This window comes from Patella vulgata, chromosome 3, assembly GCF_932274485.2.
Source record: "Patella vulgata chromosome 3, xgPatVulg1.2, whole genome shotgun sequence".
NCBI lineage: Eukaryota > Metazoa > Mollusca > Gastropoda > Patellidae > Patella > Patella vulgata.
The window spans coordinates 87,255,963-87,281,605 of record NC_065881.2 but is presented as its reverse complement, the minus strand read 5'-3'; the positions used below and the strand labels follow the sequence as shown (position 1 = coordinate 87,281,605).

Sequence of the window (25,643 nt, the reverse complement as noted above, 5' to 3'; positions counted from 1 at the left end):
GTCAGGGTTAGAGATGCTTATCACAGGATATTGGCTTCATTCAATGTTTGTCCACTCTTACGGCTGACTGGATAGTCTGTATGTCTTCCACACAGAAGGTCATAGTTTTAACTCTTGGCACAGACAAGCAAGCGCGTTAATTAAACCACTGTTTCACTCTACACTCCAACTATCTTAATCTCAACCTGTCAATCTGTGATAAGTTCACATGGCTGTACTTTTCTACTTTTTTAAGACAATTAGAAGTAAAAGATAAATCTTGTGAAGTGGGTTGCGATGCGAGAAGTCAGTTAATTAACTTGGAATAATGGACGTGGATTGTAATTAAGACAATGGAAGATTATACGATGATTGCTTCAATTAGATATCTGGACAGATAAAGTTAAAATGGCCACCCTATACTCGACTGATATACATGTACAATTATGATACATTTTCTGTGTTTATTGCTGCATTACTTTAAGTGATAAGAACTGAAATCAAATGAAGATTCACGAGTACTCTAATATTTAAACTATAAACTATTCATTTGATATAGCGCTAATTTTGATAATAATCTTCAATAGCGCTGTACATAATGCACTACATGATCAGAAATTGGTGAAGAGGTGAGTCTTGAGGGCATGCTTGAATTTTCAGATTTCTTAATGTCGTTCGGCACCGCATTCCACCATGTTGCTCCAATGACATTAAAGGCACGACTGGCAAACGTTTTTCGCTTCACCAATATTTACACCGTAAAAAATATTAAAACCATATTTGGATATGAAAACTGTGATTTGTAATATCACAAAATTCTTTTTTAAAAACAAAATGACTGCGATGACGTGTAATTATAATGTTCCACCATTTTGTAATTCATTAACAAATTTGAAACTGTTGTTAGTTTGGGAGTTGATGGCTACACAAGGAGCTGCGCCAAGGCTGTAATATTTGTGACTGTCGTTTGTCTGCTTGTCTGTTGGTTCGGGAGATGAAAAGTATATGAGGAACAGCCCGAGACTGTGATATTTGTGACTGTCTGCTTGTCTGTTGGTTTGGGACTTGACGGCTACATGAGAGGCTCCTTGGCACTGCAATATTTGTGACTGTCGTTTGTCTGTCGGCTACATGAGGGGCTGCCCCGACGTTATAATTTGGGGTATACAGACATAGGCCTAATAGCGCTGCACCACCACTTTGGATTTCAGAGTTATAATGCTTCCAGTTTCATAAACCTCTTATATGGAAGCATGCCAGGACATCACTTGTGAGATGCCAGGTAAATGGCTAAAAGTCCACTTATAGTGTCCCTCCCGAATACAGAATATAATCCAGTGGTTAGGGCACTGGAAACTCAACTTGAATGTACCAAGTATTTTCCTAATCTGGTTCCCAGTTCTGATGGTTAGAAGCTGCATTACTGACCAATATAGAGTTGCCTACTCATTTGAAAGGGACAAAAGGTGCACATTAAAGATCCCTGGGACAGGTAAGTGCATACTAAAGATCCCTGGGACAAAAAGGTGCACACTAAAGAACCCTTGACAGTTGGAATTCAATGACAAGTAGCCATGGAAACAAAAGAATTGTTCTCCCTAGGTTTCCAGCTTGGTTCCCGTTGTCAGGACAGTTGTCTAGTCGTTCGGAAAGGGACGGAAAACCGAGGTCCCGTGTACACACTGGCGTGCACGTAAAAGATCCCTTGACAGTTGGAATTTGATATAAGAGTATAGGCCGTAGTGCCGCTGTCCGAGCAAAATTTCCCTCATAGCACACTGTATGTCGTATGCCCGCCTTCATTTGGCCAGTTCAGAGCAGAACGGTAGGACGTTAAACCCCATTTCATATCATTTCATTGCAGTGCAGAGGGGAAAATAATTAACCACATGTTAGTCTACAAAATGGTGTTGGTACATGTACGTAAACAAGAAATCAAGACGTTAAAAGCTGTTGTATTAATATCTTCGACAAGAGAAATGAAGGCATTATCAGTGGTAATGACAGCGCTCATTATAGATAACACTCGTAAAAACAATCAACTAATCAATACTGATTAAATGATTGGCTATCATTGTCCTTGATATAACATAACAATAATATAATTAGCTCTCTGACCTTGGTCTACTGCTACAAGCAGAGAGAGACACAGAGAGAGACAGAGAGAGAGAGAGAGAGTTTAACATCCACTGACTAATGTTTCAGAGAGAGAGATAGAGAGAGAAATGAAATGAAATGAAATGGGGTTTAACGTCCTACTCTTCTGCTCCTAAACTGGGCTAATGAAGACGGGCATACGCCATACAGTGTGCTATGAGGGAAATTTTGCCCGGGCAGCGGCGCTACGGCCTACTCTTATATCGAATTCCAACTGTCAAGGGATCTTTTACGTGCACGCCAATGTGTATACAGGACCTTGGTTTTTCGTCCCATCCAAATGACTTGACAGCTGTCCTTGTCAGACCCTCCATCCTGCATCACTGACAAGGGGAAACCACGCCGGAAAATCTGAATGATCTTTCTCCGCTAATGCAGGGATCGAACACCCGACCTCCAGGCTAGCGAGCCAGTGTCTTACCCACTTAGCCAGTGATCCCCAGAGAGAGAGAGAGATAGAGAGAGAGAGAGAGAGAGAGAGAGAGAGAGAGAGAGAGATTGTGTAGTCTATCCAACTCAGTTTTATTCACAATCCATAAATGTGAAACTATTCCCATAACTAATTACGGAATTCGGGAAGGGGATCCACAACTTAAGCATCAAGGTTCAGAGTGAGAAAGAGTGAGAGAGAGAGAGAGTTTAACATCCACTCCACACAAACTAGGTCATTTCTGGACATGGTTCAATTTTATTTCAATAAATCATTGCTCATAGGGATCTTTAGCAGTGGGAGGAAACCAGAGGATCCGGTGAAAAACCCACGAGGTTGGACAGGCGACCCTACTCCTTGTCACGTACAAGCAGGGAATTGAAACATGACTCAATGAAAGACCTTATGATTTCATGCTCACATTTTAAACAACTAGACCACTGAACCACCCTGCATCATAGATGTTGTTTTTTATTACAGATTTAAGGTCCAAAACAATAAATATGATATTATGGACAGGTTGATTTAATTAAATTATTTACACTTAAAAGGTTGAAAATTGGTAAAAACACAAAAAGAAAAAAGTCCTTGTAAATCAAAAAGTCAACTTAAAACACACTTATAAAAACGCTGTCATGAGAAGAAAGAGAGGGTCATCTTCTTTCTTTGTCATAATAAAAACAAGTTTTAAAACAAGACGTCCAGCTGACTGATGTTTGGCATCATAGAGGCTCTTCCCCACCCTCTCTCATTATACAGGATGTTAATAAAGAGAGAGAGAAATGGGATTTAACGTCCACTCAACACAAACTAGGTCATTTTGGGACTAACATATGGTTTAATTTTATTTTAATAATTTGTTTGCGTGTAGGGGTCTTAAGCAGTGGGAGGTAACCGGAGGACCAGGAGAAAACCCACGAGGTTGGACCGACGACCCTACTCCTTGTCACGTACAACTGGGGCATCGAGGATGCTAATAAACTGATGTATATGACCAAATGTTTATATATCAAGTAGACATAATTAGAAAGTCTTAGTGAAAATAAATCAATGTTATTTTTGGTATGTTAGGAGTATGTTACGTATAAACATATGTTAGTTATATATATATACTAGTAAACTGTTGATATATATATATATATATATATATATATCCTAATAACAGACATTTTTATGGTTAACAATATCTAGGTTTATTATCTGCAAAGTTTGAATGAGGATACTTTCACTGTTATGGTTTAACATCATATATTGTGTCTTTATATATTGTGTATATAATATTATACTAATAACAGACAACTTTATGGTTAACATCAGGGACGGATCTAGAAATTTTGAAAAGGGGGGTGCCGCAAAAAGAGGGCACTGACCGCGTAGACGGGGCACGCCGCTGAGAGAGTTTTTTTTTGGGAGGGGGGGTCCCCCCAAGAAAATTATTTTCGTCTAAGTAAACGTTCGGAAATTGTTGAAAAAGAGCCTTAAAATCGAGCAAAAAAGCCAGTTGAACATGCGACTCGAAAATCGTCAAGGCGAGCGAGGCATTATGAAGGGAAAAAGACGAATCTATTCCCTAGCCACTTCACTATTTAAGCCTTGTAACTTGTACTGTGTACTGTCCGCACATGAAACACTGCTACATCAAGTTGCACTCATGCGCGTCGGTGATGGCGTAAGTGTTTATGCCCCCCCCCCCTTGGATCCGTTTCTGAACATTCACTAGCTTTATTAACTGCAACATTTCAATTAGGATACTCTTACTGTTATGGTTTAAAACCGTATATTATGTCTTTAAATGGCTTTCGTCTTTTAATTGTTAATTAGTTTATTGTTACCCTAACCCTATCTTTCTGTAACATGTTTAATTTATACACCCGGAGCCTTTCCTTTTGAAGAAATATACATTGGGTGCTTCCCTGCAAAGATCCTGAGTCTTCCTCTGGCAAGTTTCGGAGGAAACATTCGTCTACGATATCACCCTTGGTGGAAGTGGACGTAAAACTATAGGAACAAACAAACGTACGTTGGATTTATATCATTGCTTGATAACGGTGAGAGTATCCTAATTGAAACGTTGCAGTTATTAAACCTATTAAATGTTATCCATAAAACTGTCTATTATTAGTATATCGCTTCATTCAATGTCCTTTAACGATAATATACTAGTAAACTATTGATAAATAGACACAACTAGACTAGACGGATTATACCAAATGGAGGTTAGGAGCAGTGATTCTATTTTTGCCAGACATATAGGAGACAGACCACCATTAAATTTCACCATCTTGGTACCCACAAATCGTAGTTCGTCTATTTATAACAATTCTCTCTCTGTCTCTTTTCTCCCCTTTTGCATGCCCATTTTTGTTGATTATTTGGTCTACAATGGATGAAGAGGGTTTGAATTAACATTTCCTACCAAGTTTTGGTAAATATTCATGATTTAGAGGCGAAAGGCTAACCAAGTTATCTGGTTGGTTACGGTGATATGTACAGCGAATAGTTACATGTTTTTCAGTAGGCTATGCTTCTTCAAGGTGTGACAAACATTTTGGACCCGACTGACAGAGAGAGGGACACACACACAGACAGAGAGAGAGAGAGAGAGAGAGAGAGGGGGGGGTTAACATCCACTCAACACAAACTAGGTCATTTTGGGCATGGTTCAATTTTATTTCAATAATTTGCATGCACGTAGGGGGTCTTTAGCAATGAGAGAACTCCTTGTCACGTACAACCAGAGAATCGAAACCATGCCATTTGACTCAATGACAGACCTTATGATACATTGTACAACATGCACGCACTAATGATTCGGCCATCCACCCTCCCTCCCCACCCTCCCCGATTGTCACGTACAACCAGAGAATCGAAACCACGCCATTTGACTCAATGACAGACCTTATGATACATTGTACAACACGCAGGCACTAATCATTCGGCCATCCACCCCCCCCACCCTCCCCGATGAGAGAGATCATGATTCAGGTTATTCAGAAATTAAACGTAAATTATGCAAGAGCTAAATCTGCCTATTGCAAGTCTTTCTTTAGGCATGAAATGTTTTCTAAATTATTAATTAGACATTAATTACCTTATATCCAAGCCATAATCAACTCTGGATGGCATCAGATTTCTCTGATATTAAATAAATTAGAACAGTTCAGCCATATTTTGATTTAAGCTAAAAATGAAAGAGCGAGACTTAGCTTCGAACAACCAGTATGATAGTTGAAATTATTGCACACGTATTGTCAAACCTTCAAAGGCTAATATCTTCGTTCGCAATAGAGTAATTTGAATGAAATTAACAAATTATTCATTTTACATTATCTATTTTTGAACTATTATAGCAAGAATGGCTAACTATTTATCTAAATCCTACCTAATGTATCTTTACAAATGTTTTCTTTTCGTTAATTCGTTGCTTTGATGTGTCACAGTTGGAGAAATAGATGATATAATTAAACCAGTAGTTTCTACTGATATAAATACCAATATTCTATTACATAGATAAACACAAGAAATTCTGTTATATACTTGTTAAAGCAGCTAAATCACTAATATTTGGGACCTAGGAATTACCACGAGTCACAACGCGTATAATAATGTAATATGAATGTACAGTATATACATGTAAAATGATTTACATTCAATCGTTTCTGCTTTTACTCTAATTTCAAATCAGGTATGTTTGGCGAAATACACCAGATGTTCCAACTGAATGTCAATCTCTAGCGTCTGGTTATTCCAGTCTACATCAAAAGTATGTATTGCGCATGCACTCCAGATAAGAATATGGCGTCACCGTTTGTCTAGCCTTGTTCTTCGAGTCCCTTGTTACAAATGGCGCCGAAACGTATTCTGGTACGTGACTCGTGTGCCAATGGTAAAATGTTTATTTTGTCTTAAATATTGGACATCAGAAGCCCATCTTTTCCAGGTAAGATCATAACATCAATGTTGATTTAGATTGACAAATAATTTGTGTTTTCAATGTGAAAGACTTTGGATGATATTGAGTTAGAGACTTAGCTAACTTTTTTTATACATTACAATTTTCAAAAATGCCCTTGATATGTCTGGTACGATTTATACACAAAAGTATAACAAATGTAGGCCCTACGATTGAACCCTTAAGGTTAGAAAACATCCCTACTCCTTGACAGAGAGAGAGAGGGGGTTTAACATCCACTGACAAAAACTAGGTCATATGGGGACAAACTAGTCTGGCATCCATTCACTTGATTTGATATAGGCCTATGTTTATTTTTTGCAATGTCTATATTCCATCTTGTAGATTTTTGTTTTTATTTCAATAATTCGCTTGTGCGTAGGGGTCTTTAGCAGTGCGAGGAAAACTGGAAGACCTGGAAAAAACCCACGTGGTTGGACAGATGCCCCCTACTACTTGTCACGTACAAGCGGAGAATCGAAACCACACCACTTGACTCAATGACAGAACTTATGATCCAACGTGCATGTGTTAAGCATTTGGCCACCCAAAACCTAATGCATACAAGCCAGAGATAAAACCCACAAGGTCAGGGAAACGACCCTTGACACAAGCATGTGGTCGTTATGAGACTAACATATAGTCATTATGAGACTAACATGTGGTCATTATGAGACTAACATGTGGTCATTATGTCAGGATAGTGGCATTTCCTTGTATTCTTTTTCAAGGGATCGTTTATATGGAATATTAAAATAATTATACATGTAACCCTGTTTTTTGTCCTATCCGAACGACTTGAAAACTCCTATGACAAGTTGGAAGTTGGCATGAAAGTTATCTACCTTTGGTTTTGGGTAAATTCCCAGAGAGGGGAAGGTCTGGTCAAGGGTAAATTCCAGGGGAGGGGAGGGTCTAGTCTGGTCTAGTTTTTGTTAAAACAGAAAAATAATATAATATAAATGCAATATTTTAGAAAGGTAAATATTTGACTACAGAATCCTTTAAATAAATGTTGACATCACTACACCTTATTTGGTGTTTTATGATTACAGTGCAATAAGAATCTTTTCATACAACTTGTGGACGACTAATATATAAAGTCAACCGTCTCCTTCAATTTATTGCTTGTTTTTCTTCCAGATTAAAGATACATTATGCAAGAGCTAAATCTGCCTATTGCATGTCTTTCGTGTGTGTGAAATAGCTTTATCTAACGTCCGCTACCACTGAGGTGATATCACAGACAAGCAGGTCTTTCTTTAGGCTTCAGATGTTATAGAAATTATTAATTAGGCCTTTATTTACATGCAAGCTCAAAATCAACTCTGTAGACCCACGGATGGCTTGGATACAGTTTGGATTTAAACAGTCGTCCATTTAAAATTAAATCAATAAATGGCGGACCAAGCTAATGTTTGCCGTTAGTCGCTGATGTCACTACCGGAAACTGGTGATAAAAGGCCTGTCAAACGAGGCTACCATAGTAATTGAGCATGTTACTTGATAATTGGGAATATGTGGGTGGAGTTATTGTCTGTCAATCGAACGATCGCCAATTCTCATAGACGATGCAGACACAATTGAAGCCTATTTCTAGTCCAAACTTCCAACAGTTACAATTCCGTTCAGAACAAAGTAATTTGACTGAAATTTGCAACATTTTCTTTTTTTAACATCTTTTTTTGAATTATTATAGCAAGAATAGCCAACTCTTTATAAAACTCTTTAAAGCGATAATTTCATATTTTCTAAGAAAGTCAAAACATAATCATTTATATGTCTTTTGCTCAATAGGTTATCAACTCACTATTATACGACCATGGGCATTATTTCCCACCCTTAAAAATCATTGACACAGGAAATAATAACACAATTACCTCCCTTGTTTTCCTATTGCCTCCATGCATTAGCTACCTTCAAACATTGGAATTTGAAGTTAAAAATGATATTTTTGCCAATTTCTCAGCTGGCAATAGTGACTTACAGGATAAATAGGATTATTCTTTAACAAGGTAGGACGGTTTATGGATACCATCTATTTTAAGGCTTTATTTTAATAAATTTTAAAAATATAACTTAAAAATATGAAATTGCAGCTTTAACTAATATATCTTTAAAGTAAAAATAGAACCATTCATAATTTATTGTCTCACAAATTATAAAGTATGATATATATTGTCTTTAGGGTAAAAGGAATTTAAAACAAGGAGACTGGTCTACGAGTATGATATCACCCTGAGTGGACGTAAAACAAGGAGACTGGTCTATGAGTACGATATCACCCTGAGCGGAGGTGAAACAAGGAGACTGGTCTACGAGTACCATATCACCCTGAGTGGAGGTGAAACAGAGAAATGAAATGAAATGGGGTTTAACGTCCTACTATTCTGCTCCGACTAAGCTAATGAAGATGGGCATACACCATACAGTGTGCTATGAGGGAAATTGTCCCCGGACAGCGGCACTATGGCCTACTCTTATATCGAATTCCAACTGTCAAGGGATCTTTTATGTCCAATGTATACACAGAACCTCGGTTTTTCGTATCATCCGAATGACTAGACAGCTGTCCTTGTCAGGCCCTCCGTCCTGCATCACTGGAGGTGAAACAAGGAGACTGGTCTACGAGAACCATATCACCCTGAGTGGAGGTGAAACAATGAGACTGGTCTACGAGTACGATATCACCCTGAGTGGAGGACGAGGTGAAACAATGAGACTGGTCTACGAGTACGATATCACCCTGTGTGGAGGACGAGGTGAAACAAGGAGACTTGTCTATGAGTACGATATCACCCTGAGTGGAGGACGAGGTGAAACAAGGAGACTGGTCTACGAGTACGATATCACCCTGTGTGGAGGACGAGGTGAAACAAGGAGACTGGTCTACGAGAACGATATCACCCTGAGTGGAGGTGAAACAAGGAGACTGGTCTACGAGAACGATATCACCCTGAGTGGAGGTGAAACAATGAGACTGGTCTACGAGTACGATATCACCCTGAGTGGAGGACGAGGTGAAACAAGGAGACTGGTCTACGAGAACGATATCACCCTGAGTGGAGGTGAAACAAGGAGACTGGTCTACGAGAACGATATCACCCTGAGTGGAGGTGAAACAAGGAGACTGGTCTACGAGTACGATATCACCCTGAGTGGAGGTAAAACAATGAGACTGGTCTATGAGTACGATATCACCCTGAGTGGAGGTAAAACAATGAGACTGGTCTATGAGTACGATATCACCCTGAGTGGAGGTAAAAGAAGGCCTCGAGTTTCTCATATTATGTTATTTTATTATTCTGTTTTAAAATTCAAATCAATATTTTGATATTCATTAATGCTTGGTTAGTCATTAGAGGCAGGCAGCAATTAACCTGTCAGTCAAATTATGACAGGCTGGATAAACTCCATGACTGGCTTGGTTTCGAATCCCCGTTTGTACAAATGTACGTGACAAGGAGTAGGGTCGCATGTCCAACCTTGTGGGTTTTCTCCGAGTCCCGCGGTTTCCTCCAACTGCTAAAAACCCCGACGTGCAAGCTAATTATTGAAATAAAATTAAAACCATATGTTAGTCCCGAAATGACCTAGTTTGTGTCGGGCGGACATTAAACCCCATTTCTCTCTCTCTATTTGGATTGAATCAGTAAGTACCAATAGAAATGAAATAACGTCCTACTGTTCTGCTCCTACTGGGCTAATAAAGACGGTGTGCTATGAGGGGAAATCCATTTACATGCACACCAATGTGTGAAAGGAGCTTGTTTTTATGTCCAATCCGAATGACTAGAACGTGTAAAGACTGTGTAATTAATGACACATGTACATAGAAAAATCCTCCATGAAGAATAATCTGGCTTGTAGGGGGGTTTGGGATGGCCTGGTGGTCTTGAGAAAAAATTGATTTGAATAATTTATGGACCAATTTTGTTTTCTAACATCAATTTTCTATGAATTAATAGGATCACACTGTGATTCAATTTCATGGATGCAAAGCATTAGTTGTAATATCATATACGTATCATTAACTTTTCTATATATTCATTTATCACTAATGTGTTAGGAGAGAGAGAGAGAAATGGGGTTTAACGTCCACTCGACACAAACTAGGTAATTTCGGGACTAACATATGGTTTAACTTTATTTCAATAATTCGCTTGCGCGTAGGGGTCTTTAGCAGTGGGAGGAAACCGGAGGACCCGGAGAAAACCCACGAGGTTGGACAGGCGACCCTACTCCTTGTCACGTACAACCAGGGATTCGACAAATGTGTTATGGCTCTTTAGTTCTTATAGAAATTGAAGCAAAATGAAATTGGGTTTAACGTCCTACTGTTCTGCTCCAAATGGGCTAATAAAGACGATTATATGCCATGTGGTGTCCAAACGACTAGAGAGCTGTCCTTATCAGACCCTTCACCATCCTGCACCACTGACAAGAGAAAACCATGCCGTAAAATTCTGATAAACTTTATCGGCGATTAGCGGGCACCATGGTTCCCTCGATCTTACAAACTTCATCTTTAATATATCCAGTACCGGTAAGCATTTGTGTGAATCCATTGTACAATGTCCTGACTCGACCGAAGAAATAAAATCTAATGAAAATCATTAAATTTATTAAAATATAAAGACTATGTCTTTAATTCCATATATATATATTGAATAAAGAACTTATATGTTGTGGTAGATAAATACAAACAATATTGGTTAGGCCTATAGTTAAACCAGTTAATCTAGTTTAGGCCTATAGTTAAACCAGTTAATCTAGTTTAGGCCTATAGTTAAACCAGTTGATCACTTTCAGTTTCATTCATAATTAATAAACAACAGTTGAAAACTTCACCATTTTCATTGAAGATTAGTCAAAGAAATCTGGTATGTATATAACCGTGGTCTATACAAATAAATAATTCACAGTGGCGTGTGTTAAACAAAACCTATAATATACTCAACTCCACGTGTTACCATTCATTCAACCATCTCCCGCCATTTCTCATCACGTGCAAATCGTCGAGTTTAATAATGGAATAATAAACAACGCGAGATAAACACCAAACGGTTAGTTGGTTTGATAGTTCTATTAGACTTGCATTCATCGTGACTAAAACTCGATTCAATTCAATCTTACTTCATTCACGGATATTGATCCTCGGATATCGACATAGACTCAGTTTATTTCACAAATTTTTAGCTCTATAGTTATAGACCGAATCTCTTAGATATTATTTATAAGTAATCGCAGGACCGATATCCACGCATTGAATGCATGTTCAACTACTGTGTGAGATGTGTGATGGTACGTGCGTGTCTGTGACGTTGATGTTGGTAGTAATTGAAGACAGAAATTGAATTTGCATAAGATGACTTACCCGCTGAACCATACGATGTTGAAGACTGGAGGGGACGTCTCGATAAGGACCTCTGGAAAAATCGCTTCTTCTCTCTCAAACGGCGCAAAGATTGGCCCACTGAAAATATACACGAAAAGTTGGCGCACAAATTGTTTAAGTTAATCCGTTTTGGCATGCAAAGCATTGAGTATTAATTGAGAACCATTAAACTTACTTCTAAACACAACTGCTAAATCCCTTCATTATTCCAATCGCCGTCTGCTCGCGTTCTTCACAGCGCATGCCTCACAGACTTCACGAGATGACAAGGTCAGAAATCGGAGAATTTAAGGACTCGGCGTCCACTTTGGTTAATCCGTTTGATTCCAAGGAACTGGAAGTGTTGAAATACTCCAAATGTAAAGAAAACAACAACACGCGTTGATTGTATTAGTACTGAAGACTGGTAGAGCTGATATACCGTACACAACACGGAATCAACTGCTGCTTGCCGGTGTATTTAAACTCGATCAACTTGGACGGGATCAATACTCTGCCCGGTTTATTTCTCCTGTAATGTTATCTCTCAATGAACTTCCACCATCTACAATATACGGCGACACGCATGAAATAAATCGCCCAAATTATCTCCGATATTTTCTACCTGGTTGGAACGATATAATATGTCATGTAGGCCTACTAGAGGCTGGAATTCGTTGTTTTTGTTTTTGTTGTGGGGAATGTTAAATGAAACGCGAGAAGTGAGTAACTATTGGGGTAATTACCGAACATATATATATATATAGAGAGAGAGAGGGAGATTGATCAAGGTAGAGTAGAAGTTGATACAGTGCTACTCTTTCTGAATTCTAGCCAAATAGGTGTTTTTTACTATGTGCGTGTGTGTAGGCCTAAACGAGGCACCACTTTTCGTCTATAGTAATACAGGTACGGAGGTATATTGTTAAAGTCAATATACTGCTGCTGCTGCTGTGTACTGATAACGATATCGCGGGTTCGCTTGGTACCTGGCTCCGAGTTCTCAAAGCGAAATGAAATAAAATGAAATGGGGTTTAACGTCCTACTGTTCTGCTCCGACTGGGCTAATGAAGACGGGCATACGCCATACAGTGTGCTTTGAGGGAAATTTTGCCCGGGCAGCAACACTATGGCCTACTCTTATATCGAATTCCAACTGCCAATGGATCTTTTACTTTCGCGCCAATTTATAAACGGGTCCTCGGTTTTTCGTCCCATCCGAACGACTAGACAGTTGTCCTTGTCAGATCCCCCGTCCAGGACCGCTGACAAGGGGAATTCACGCCGGAAATTTCACAAAGCATTCCCAGACTTAAGTTAAGTATTTAGTCAACTTTCAATTACTGTTTATGAGAAATATCTTTGATCCAGAAACACAAACCTTTGCACATAGTTTCTTATTGATGTATTTGATACATTAAAACAACAAAGGTTTTTATAAAGGGCTATATTTTAGTTAACTTAAGGCAAACAATTTTGAGTAAATTCTTAAGTGAAGTCGGAGAATGCTTTGTGAACTCGGGGATTGGTTTTCCCCGTCACGGTACTTTTTTAAGTTAAAAAGAACGCGATCCTAGATCAAGAAGAGGGAGAGAGAGCGCGCGCGCGCGAGAGAGAGAGAGAGAGAGAGAGAGAGGGAGAGAGAGAGAGAGAGCGAAATGAGATGTAACGTCTACTCGACACAAACTGGGTTATTTCGGGACTAATGGTTCAATTTTCTCCAATAATTGAATTGTGCGTTAGGTTCTTTAGCTGAGGGAGGAAACCGCGTGACCCGAAGAAAAACCACACAAAGTTGGACAAACTACCCTACTTCTTGTCACGTACAATCTTGGGATCCAAATCACGTCACGCCATTCAAAAGGAGAAGCGGGGTGTCTCCACATGACTAAATAGATTCATTTTCCCGCCAAAGCAACGCTGAAATCTGATACTCGACGAGCCGACATTTTTGTAAAACGGATACGTCCTATACTGTTCTCTATAAACTGGGTGTGGAGTGTGTGGGGGGATTGCGAATAGTTAATGCGTGCGCATTACATCATAAGGTCTGTCATTGAGTCAGATGATGTGGTTTCGATACCCGGCTGTCCAACCTCGTGGGTTTTCACCGCCTCCTCCTGTTTCCCCTCACTTCTAGAGACGCCTCCGCGTAAAAGAATTATTAAAATAAAATTGAACCGTATGTTAGTCCCGAAATGACCTAGTTTGTGTCAAGTAAACGTTAAACCTCTCTCTCTTTCTCTCTCTCTTACAAGGAGAATTTTGTCTGGACAACGGGCGTTGTGTTTAACGAGCTGCTAATGGTATACACCCTCCCCCTAACAATTACACGGGTGGACATCGGCTTTTCGCCCCCTCTCAACAAGTTTCCTTACTGACCCACAATCCACCATCCACCCCTGACGAGAGGCAAGCGAGGGTCCCACATGCGAGTACCATACTCAAGGAACCACGCCAACCCGGGAACCAAACTAAACTGCGACGAATAGCTACACAACACGGCAAAGTGATTAGCACAATCATAGAAAAGTCGTTTTCTAATTTAAGCCGATATTCTCCCTTCTTCTATTTCAACCAGTACTACTATCGGTTATCTCTTGTATCTCTTCACATAGAACTCCGCTACCATGAAATATGCTGCTGCAGGAATTGTACGGGATTTAATGGGGCTAAATCTATTTGTTAAGGCCAACTCAATTTTTGTCAAGGTTGCTGGGATGTAAATAAGGTTAGAGCACATGATTGTTGGCGGGATTGTAGGTAAGGGGCTAGGTTCAGGGTTAGGGTTGGGATTAGTGCTAGCCCTGTCTACATCTCGTGGCCTATAACGAAAAATTGAGCTGGCCTTATCATTTAGCACTAACAATTTAATGGTATACTGTTTGCTAAGACTAACGTTGGGGGGGGGGGGGGTACGTAGGTTGGCTGCTGTTGGGTCGACCTACTGGGATGATTTGAGCCCAATCAATCATTGTAAATATTTGTTTCGGAAATTCCTTTTGGCTCGCTACGCTGTCAGCCCCACCCCTCCCCTTTCCTCGACACCACAGTCCAGATATGAATTTCTATATAACGAAATACATATTGACTGCCCATAGACAAAATTGGTATAATTCATACTGGTATGTCGGTCTACACTAGCACCCGGTCCATGTCACTAGCTGCCCGTAATGTGAGGGCGCCATGGCAATTAAAGTTACTCGTGCGATTTGGGGCGCTTAAAAAGCAGTACTGTATTCGGTTTCTTGTGTAAGTTGGCCGAATAGTCCAACGGATTCGCCTTAGAACACTATTGGTTTAACTCCCTACTGTTCTGCTCCGTCCGGGCGTTCGAATCCCCGGTTGTACGTGACAAGGAGTAGGGTTGCCTGTCAACCTCGTGGGTTTTCTCCGGGTCCTCCCGTTTCCTCCTACTGCTAAAGACCCCTACGCGCAAGCGAATTATTGAAATACAATTAAACCATATGTTAGTCCCGAAATGACCTAGTCTGTGTCAAGTGGACGTTATACCCTATTTCTCTCTCTCTCTCTCTGTCCGTCCGGGCGTATGAAGACGGGAAGTTTGTTTTAATTGAACTTGGTGATATTTGCTGAAATATATGGATCGGAGCACACATCACCAACTCAACAATCGATCGCGAGTTCGTGTTCATAAAAAGTAGTCCTATGAAATCCACAGGGGGGTTCGAACTTGGATTTTCTTTTGGACTACTTACATCTTATAGACGTCTATTCTTTATAAGAATTCCTTGTGTCAGTATTGGCGTTGAGAATTTATTTTTCTTTATTTGAGAAGCGACTAGTAATCGATTGACAGAATACTGTAGTTTTGATTAAAATTGTGATATATCATAGACAAGATTTCATCTGGATTAATAATACTGACACCACACCTGTAGCTACACCTGTGATACTATTACCTTTTACATAGAAATGAAATGAAATGAGGTTTAACGTCCTACTGTTCTGCTCCAAACTGGGCTGAATAAACAGGTCACAATTCTATGGAATACAATTACTGCTTTTTACTGAGCGACGTTTCGACTTGGCTTCTCTAGTCATTATCAAGCTATGATAAAAAATGAAAATATGACAGGACAATATATACATGTACACAACAATGCTTAGTTAATGCATTGGCCGAGAAAGTTCATCCAGATTTTCCGGCGTGGTTCTCCCTTGTCAGTGATGCAGGACGGAGGGGCTGACAAGGAAAGCTGTCTATTCGTTCGGATGGGACGAAAAACCGAGGTCCCGTGTACACATTAGCGTGCACGTAAAAGATCCCTTGGCAGTTGGAATTCGATATAAGAGTAGGCCGTAGTGCCGCTGTCCGGTCAAAATTTCCTTCATAGCACACTGTATGGCGTATGCCCGTCTTCATTGGCCCAGGTTAGGAGCAGAACAGTAGGACGTTAAACCTCATTTCATTTCATTTCGTAGGGTATGTATGTATCAAGGTAGAAACAAGGAGCACCTCCAGTGTTATGGCTCATTCGTTTACCTTGTAGTCCCAACCCACGAGGCATTGCCCAATTATTCGTTTAACCTGCCCAGCCAGGGTCTAAGTGAAGTGTAAGCAATGACGAATTGGTTAATAGCCTCTCAAATGAAAGACAAAATCATGTGGTGCCAATAAGTTTTTCAACACTATTAAATCACAATGACCATACCTGTCTAGGTGGGTTGGGTGGCCGAATGGTTAACGCGAGCACGTTCCATCATAAGGTCTGTCATTGAGGCAAGTCGTGTGGTTTCGATTCCCCATTTGTTCGTTTGTTCGTGACAAGGTGTAAGAGTCGCCTGTCCAACCTGGTTGGTTTTCTCCGGGTCCTCCAGTCTCCTCCCGTATTAAAAACACCTACTGCAAACGAATTATTGAAATAAAATTGAACCATATGTTAGTCCCGAAATGACCTTGTTTGTGTCGAGTGGACGTTAAAGTATTTAGTAGTAATGAGTTAGTAATGACTTGGTATTGGGTAATATTGAGTTAGTATTGGATAGTATTGGTCTAGTAATGGGTGGTACTGGGTAATATTGGGTGGTATTAGGTAGTATTGGGTGATATTAGGTGGCATTGAGTGAATATTGGGTAGTATTGGTCTAATATTGGGTGGTACGGGGTCAGTATTGAGTAGTATTTGGCTAGTATTGGGTGGTACTGGGCCAGTATTGGGTAATATTGGGTAGTACTGGGTTAGTATTGGGTAATATTGGGTAGTATTTGGGTAGTATTGAGTTAGTTTTGGGTAAAATTTGGTAGTATTGATTCAATCATCCTGCTGTCCTTCAGTATCTTTCAGCGACGACAAAGTTTTGAAGAGAACACTAGTCCACTATAATACACCATGCCCGCCCCCACCCCACGAACAAATAAACTCTTCTATTAAGTACAAGTACAAGTTTTCCATTCAAGGCCTACTTTGTTATTTTGCATTGAAACATGTAACTGATATTTTACACGATTTGCAATTTTCAGAAATTCCTTTGGGAATGTGATTTTTTCTCTCGACCTTTTAACAGGAAGTCTGTCATTTATCAAATTCTTAGTGAAATCATGCTAAAGGGTTTTGGGATATATATGACGCAATCTAGTGAATTGGTATAGGACTTTATAGAAAAGATAAATAATTAAACGCGAGTCTATTCTTGTGGCTGTTCCGATGGGACTATTCTATTATATTGAGGGCAACTCCCCTATCTTCTGGAATACCCAGTCCGATGGTATATTCTGTTGTGGAGGGATCAACTCCCCTATCTTCTTGAATACCCAGTCCGATGGTATATTCTGTTGTGGAGGGATCAACTCCGCTATCTTCTGGAATACCCGGTTCGATGCGATTTTATCAATTCCACTATTTTCTGGAATACCCAGTCCGATGGAATTATTCTGTTGTGGAGGGATCAACTCCGTTATATTCTGGAATACCCAGTCCGATGGAATTATTCTGTTGTAGAGATCAACTCCGTTATATTCTGGAATACCCAGTCCGATGGAATTATTCTGTTGTAGAGATCAACTCCGTTATATTCTGCAGAATACCCAGTCCGATGGAATTATTCTGTTGTGGAGATCAACTCCGTGATATTCTGGAATACCCAGTCCGATGGAATTATTCTGTTGTAGAGATCAACTCCGTTATATTCTGGAATACCCAGTCCGATGGAATTATTCTGTTGTAGAGAGATCAACTCCGTTATATTCTGGAATACCCAGTCCGATGGAATTATTCTGTTGTAGTGATCAACTCCGTTATATTCTGGAATACCCAGTCCGGTGGAATTACTTTGTTATAGAGAGATCAACTATCCACCTTCCAGCACACGTGATAGGTGATAGGTAATTAACCAGACCGTTCCGGGGTGGATCATGGTGCTTACCGAAAAAATTCAGTTGTATTTTTTTAATTTGATGTCGCCATTGTCCAGGGTAAAGTCCTCGCAAGGAACAGCGTTTAGTCGTTCGTATGGCGCGATAAATGAAATGAAATGAAATGGAGTTTAACGTCCTACTGTTCTGCTCCTAACCTGGGCTAATGAAGACGGGCATACGCCATACAGTGTGCTATGAGGGAAATTTTGCCCGGGTAGCGGCACTATCGCCTACTCTTATATCGAATTCCAACTGTCAGGGGATCCTTTACGTGCATTCCAATGTATACACGGGACCTCAGTTTTTGGTCCCATCCGAACGACTAGACAGCTTTCCTTGTCACCCCCTCCGTCCTGCATCACTGACAAGGGGAAACCACGCCGGAAAATCTGATTGAACTTTCTCGGCCAATGCAGGGATCGAACACCCGACCTCCAGGCTAGCGAGCTAGCGTCTTACCCACTTAGCCACGTGATCCCCGTATGGCGCGATAAACCGAGGTTTAGGAGGAATCCGAGACCGGCTGCGCGCCGTCAAACTTGGAAATACGCTAAACACAGATAAAGCGAAAGCCTAGCTCACAAAAAGCTGTAGTCCCTACGTGTTACTACGGCAGTCTACGGGAAAATTTTAGTTATACCCGCGCGCGAGGCTTACGCGTCACGAGCGTATGTTCGGCACCGTAGAAGACTTTTGGAGAGAGAGAGAGAAATGGGGTTTAAGGTATACTCGACACAGACTAGGTCATCTCGGGATTAACACATGGTTCAATTTTATTTCAATAATTCGCTTGCGCGTAGGGGTCTTTAGCAGTGGGAGGAAACCGGAGGACCCGGAGAAAACCCGCGAGGTTGGACAGACGACCCTACTCTTTGTCACGTACAACCAGGGATTCGAAACCACGCCAGTTGACACAATGACAAATCTTATTATACAGCGCGCGCACGTGCTAACCATTCGACCATCGAACCCCCTGGCGGAGAGAGAGAGAGAGAGATACTTGTACAATGCATGATAGGACAAGGAGTGGGGTCGCCTGTTCAACCTCGTGGGTTTTCTCACTTCACCTGTGTGGACTTGTGACCTTGCTGATTGTTAGAACTAGCCTAGCTCACGACCTGTCGTACGTGTTTTGACACGCACGGGTAGCAGTAGGGTTTGGTAGCTCGCAGACCAGCCGCAAGAAACTGAGGGACAATTTTATATGTGCAGGTCCATAAAGTCTGTCATTGAGACCTAGTTTCTGTCGAGTAGACGTTAAACCCATCTCTCTCTCTCTCTCATACAACTGAGATGAAATCAATTCTTATAACCAGGGTATTTATCCTTATTTAAGATATATATATTTTTACCAGACCCGACCTCAGGGAATATATTGCATCTAATTTTATATATATACCGCTATATATTATATTATTGGGTTTGATATTCGTACATTATACTATATTTCATGTTTTAATCGACCAGAATATCCACTTTATATCAAATAATTTGATTTGCTGTCCAATTATAGAGAAAACCTCCTCAATAGATCTTGTTGTAAATGAATGGCGGAGCGATCTATCGCGTGTGTTGCTGATCATAGGAGTCCATCGTCCGTGAAATCCTTGAGTTGAAATGAAATGGGGAGTAATGACCTTCTGTTCTACACCACCATCATACAGTGAGCTATGGGGGGATTTTGGCTTGACAGTGGCTTTTTTGCTTACTTGTGGTCGACTTTTAACAGTTAACTTTGCTGTTACACGCAAGGCCGACATATTACGCACACACTGACGTGCACGTAAAATAACCATTGGCCGTTGGAAATAAAAACGTCACTGTCCAGCCAAAATTCACTCCCAACTTATATAGTCTAGAACAATGCGTGGTTTCAAACGTAATGCTTGGTTTCCACTATCACGATTCGCGCTACGATTGAAATCGTGGTTTTAATCGTGGAGTGATCGTGGTCCTATCAGGTCTTATCATATATTGAGGTCAGTCGTAGCAATCGTGTTGATCGTATCGAAACGTATCCGAACGTATCTGCACGTCGTGGACTCGATAGGGACAGCCCTATCGTAACGCATCACACGACATTGTGAACCTAGCATTACAATCAAACCGTCTACTAGAGGAAATGAAATGGAAATGAACTGGGATAATGAAGACGGGCATACGCCATACAGTGTGCTATGAGGGAAATTTTGCCCGAACAGCGGCACTACGGCCTACTCTTATATCTAATTCCAACTGTCAAGGGATCTTTTACGTCCACGCCAATGTGTACACGGGACCTCGGTTTTCGTCACATCCGAACGACTCGACAGCTGTCCTTGTCAGACCCTCTGTCCTGCATCACTGACAAGGGGGAACCACGCCGCATAATCTGGATGAACTTTTTCAGCCAATGCAGGGATCGAACACCCGACTTCCAGGATAGCGAGCCAGCGTCTTACCCACTTAGCCACCATGACCCCCAAATGAAATGGAGTTTAACATCTGCATCGACTAGCGTATGTCCGTCTTCATTAGCTCAGTCGGCGCAGAACAGTAAGACATTAAACCCAATGTCATTTCATTTTCATTTTAATCTGAGTATACGTTTGTTCTCAGATATAGATAATATACCCGTCTTCAAGAGAGATATATTCCTTTGTAGTTCTAGATATAAGTTGGGTATATAATTAAATATAACGACTATGTTTTTATAAACCTAACCCGTGTAGAGATTTAACAAAGGATTCGCGATTAAATATAAATAATTAATTTACAACATAATTATGACGGCTGTGGAATGTCCCAGTTCTTACAGTTTACAGTTTCTCTGATATGGATATCTGCAAAAAAATCAAACAACAAAATGTAGAGAGAGAGAGAGAGAGAGAGAGAGAGAGAGAGAGGTGGGGTTTAACATCCACTCGACACAAACTAGGTCATTTCGGGACTAACATATGGTTCAATTTTATTTCAACAATTCGCTTTCGTGTAGGGGTCTTTAGTAGAGGGAGGAAACAGGAGGACCGGGAGAAATCCCAAGAGGTTGGACAGGCGATCCTATTCCTTGTCACATACAACCGGAGAATCTAAAACACGCCAGTTAACTCAACGACAGGCCTTATGATACAACACGCACGAGCAAACCATTTGCCCCCTCCCCTTCACTCCTGATGGCAATAGAAATGAAATGAAGTGGGGTTTAACGTCCTATTGTTCTGCTCCGAATGGGCTTTGAGGGAAATTTTGCCCGGGCAGCGGCACTATGGCCTACTCTGATATCAAATTCGAAATGCCAAGGGATCTTTTACGTACACGCCAATGTGTACACGGGACCTCGGTTTTTCGTCCCATCCGAACGACTAGACAGCTGTCCTTGTCAGGTCCTCCGTCCTGCACCACCGACAAGGGGAAAACCACCTTGGAAAATTGATGACAGTAGACAACCAGACTAAAGACTGAAGGACTGGGGAAATACATATATTCTGATGCTGATTGCTGATGACAATAGACAACCAGATTAAAGGTTGAATGAAGCCTCTCACTATTGGATATTAATTATAATAACGAATTCTATGTGTAGCCAAGTTTATAACATTGATTATAAAGACCGTATAAAAAGCTTGTAAACATGAGCGACTATTGACCCAGCAGATTGATCTATCAACTCTGTCAACATCAAGAGAATCACGTGGCTAAGTGGGTAAGACGCTGGCTGGCTAGCCTGGAGCTCGGGTGTTCGATCCTTGCATTGGCCGAGAAAGTTCATCTCGATTTTCCGGCGTTGTTCCCCCTTGTCATTGATGCAGGACGGAGGGCCTGACAGGGACAGCTGTCTAGTCCTTCGGATGAGACGAAAAACCGAGGTCCCGTGTATACATTAGAATGCACGTAAAAGATCCCTTGGCAGTTGGAATTCGATATAAGAGTAGGCGATAGTGCCGCTGTCCGGGCAAAACTTCCCTCATAGCACACTGTATGGCGTATGCCCGTCTTCATTAGCCCAGCATAGGAGCAGAACAGTAGGACGTTAAACCCCATTTCATTTCATTTCAACATCAAGAGACAGTTCTCTGGTAAGAGTGGCGAAATATGGAGTTCAGCATCGCCGTTTACTAAAGGCTCGGCTATAATGATGATCGTTAATCGCCACAATTAGCGATTTTGGCAGGAAAGAGGCAGTTATCTGGTAAGTGTGGCGAAATACGGAGTTCAGTATCGTCGTTTACAAAAGACTGGGATACAATGATGATTTTCTTTTTAATGGACAGAAAAGAAACCCGGAGAAAACCGGTTAGACAGGAACGAACCCATTATCAAAGATAACATGTCTTATGATCTAACCAACCCACGTGACACAAATAATCGGTTGATAAATCTCATATCAGGTGTTTGACAGGGTTTATGAAATGAAATGAAATGAAATGGAGTTTAACGGCCTACTGTTCTGCTCCTATACTGGGCTAATGAAGACGGACATACGCCATAAAGTGTGCTATGAGGGAAATTTTGCCCGGGCAGCGGCACTATCGCCTACTCTTATATCGAATTCCAACTGCCAAGGGATCTTTTACGTGCACGCCAATGTGTACACGGGACCGCGGTTTTCCGTCCCATCCGAACGACTAGACAGCTTTCCTTGTCAGCCCCTCCGTCCTGCATGACAATCATACTACCTCATATAATCTATAACACTATAGTATACTATGGTTTGTGACGATGTTTTACTGGGATGCAACCTTTAATAATATATTTTGGTTTGTGACGATGTTTTACTGGAATGTAGCCTTTAACAATAGATATTGGTTTGTGACGATGATTATACATCATAATTATAATCTATAACACTACAGTATAGCCTAGTTTGTGACGATGTTTTACTGGGATGAAGGCCTTTAACAGATATTGGTTTGTGACAACGATTAGACATCATAATTATAACCTTTAACACTACAGTATATCCTGGGCCCTGTTGCACGAAATTTTAACTAAAGATAAAATCCATATTTTAGTAGATACTTCAATTTGATTGGCTAAGCTCTAAAATCAATCTAATATTATCCAATCAAATTACTAAAATTTGGATTTTATCTTAGTTAAAATTTCGTGAAACAGGCTCCTAGTTTGTGACGATTTTACTACAACATGCAATATATAACACTATCGTGGTTTATGATGATGTGTTACCGGGATGTAACTGTTTTAACGTGTAAAGATTCGGTCCCAAATTATACGGGGTGTTTGACCTAATAATTAATACATAATACCTTCACCTGTATTAACACAATCAACTCTTTTGTGGGTGGGATCGAGGGATCGGGAAGAACAACCATTCTACTTTCAATTCCACATTTTATGTCTACTGCTAACTGAAATCCTGCTTTGTATTTGTGATAATTACGTTTTACAATGGCCGAGTGAACAGGATTGAGGGAATTGTGCCCGGGCAGTTGCGTTCCCAACTATTCTACTTTGAATTCCACAATTGATGTGCACTACCAAATTTTATAATGGGCATCGGTTTCCATATCTCCCAAATACAACTTTTAGACAACAATAAACTGAAACCTTGCATTCATGAGTTAATATATGTAGGGAAGAGAATGGTGCCCAGGCAGTTCCGTTTGGTACTATTTCTCATGCATGACTAACTTGTGACGTCAGTAGGAGAAATTGAACCAATGCTTTCATCAATTAATATCTGTAATTAAAATACCGATTTTCAAATTTCAACTTTCAAGGGATCGGTTATGTTCAGATACGCCGTATCTATAAGCGGTCGGAATAAGATGCACAGTATCAATAAGCCATCGGGACAAGACGCACGGTATCGATAAGCCATCAGAACAAGACGCACAGTATCAATAAGCCATCGGGACAAGACGCACGGTATCGATAAGCCATCGGGACAAGACGCACGGTATCAATAAGCCATCGGGACAAGACGCACGGTATCGATAAGCCATCAGGACAAGACGCACAGTATCAATAAGCGGTCGGGCCAACACGCACGGTATCAATAAGCCGCCGGGACAAGACGCACGGTATCAATAAATAAGCGGTCGGGACAAGACGCACCATACCAATAAACCGTCGGGACAAGACGCACAGTATCAATAAGCCGTCGGGACAAGACGCACCGTAACAATAAGCCGTCGGGACAAGAAGCACGGTATCAATAAGCGACCGGAACAACACGCACCGTACCAATAAGCCGCCTGACAGTTAAGCGTGGTACCATAAAATTCTGGACCGAATCCAAGTTTAGAATGTTTTGAAGGGGGGCTTGCAAATTAGTGGATATAAATAAGCCAACATATGGATACAATAAAGGGGAATAACGCGTCACTTATTGAATTAATAAAATTAATAGTTATTGTTTAAGGTCCATTTCAAAGGAATATGACTTTAACGTATAACTTGGTAAATGAAAAAAAAAATAAAACCATTAATCGTGACATTTAAAAACTTTGAAAACAGGAAATAAAAATCGAATGTGTTGTGTACGTCTTTGAAATCAATCTATTTTATTTTGTGTGTAATAAAGGAAAAACCTGCTCGTATGTTATTATTAAATTGTAGTTTTTATTTACAGATGAACTGGTTACAAATTGGATTACTCGACCTTTCTACAGTCTGTAACCAATCGCCCGCTGCTCTCATTTCCTCTCTCACCGGGAGATTTCTAATCAAAACAATGGAATAATACATCTTACAAGGTACAGTTTAACCTCGCTATGTCGAACTTCAAGTGTAATTTTATTCAAGATAAGCAAACTTCGAGTACAGAGAGAGAGAGAGAGAGAGAGAGAGAGAGAGAGATGGGTTTTAACGTCCACTTGACACAAACTAGGTCATTTCGGGACTAACATACGGTTCAATTTTATTTCAATAATTCGCTTGCGCGCAGGGGCCTTTAGGAGTGGGAGGAAACCGGAGGACCCGGAGATAACCCACGAGGTTGGACAGGCGACCCTACTCCTTGTCACGTACAACCGCAAATCCGAAACAACGCCAGTTGACTCAATGACAGACCTTATGATACAGCGCGCACGTGTTAACCATTCGGCTATCCAACCCCGCTATTCGAGAGAAGCGGAGTCGGGCTACGCCATCAGGAGCTAATTGAATAGGACGCAACGACGCGCTGTGTGCCATTGTATTTAAAACGCCTTTGAGTTTATCGCCCCTCTTTATATCGAACTCCACGTGCATTTATATTGGAGACAAGCTAATTTCGAGTTAACCGTGGTATGAAAACATCGTCAACTTTAATATATTAACAGGACGGTTGTATAATCTATTATTGATTTCTCATCAATTCATTTCGAAAATCCCTTGATTCAGACTTGTAGGTTAATTAACTTCTACAATAGAAGAAGATTTATC

General features: G+C 40.6%; 1 protein-coding gene across 2 annotated transcripts in view; it reads right to left on the bottom strand.

Annotated features, from left to right (window-relative positions):
* LOC126814286 (Kv channel-interacting protein 4) overlaps positions 1–12,602 on the bottom strand; it is a 351,980-nt gene extending 339,378 nt beyond the window's left edge. The window contains exons 1-2 of one of the 2 annotated variants that reach the window (XM_050539372.2): positions 12,092–12,602; positions 11,896–11,994 (exon numbers count right to left, since the gene is read on the bottom strand). Coding sequence is in view for 1 of the 2 variants with exons in the window: in XM_050539369.2 (XP_050395326.1) it covers positions 11,896–11,994; position 12,092 (100 nt within the window). In the remaining variant the exon portion in view is untranslated. The remainder of the gene's footprint in view (positions 1–11,895; positions 11,995–12,091) is intronic. The other variant, XM_050539369.2, reaches the window with a different exon arrangement.
* Between the last annotated feature and the right edge of the window lie 13,041 nt (positions 12,603–25,643).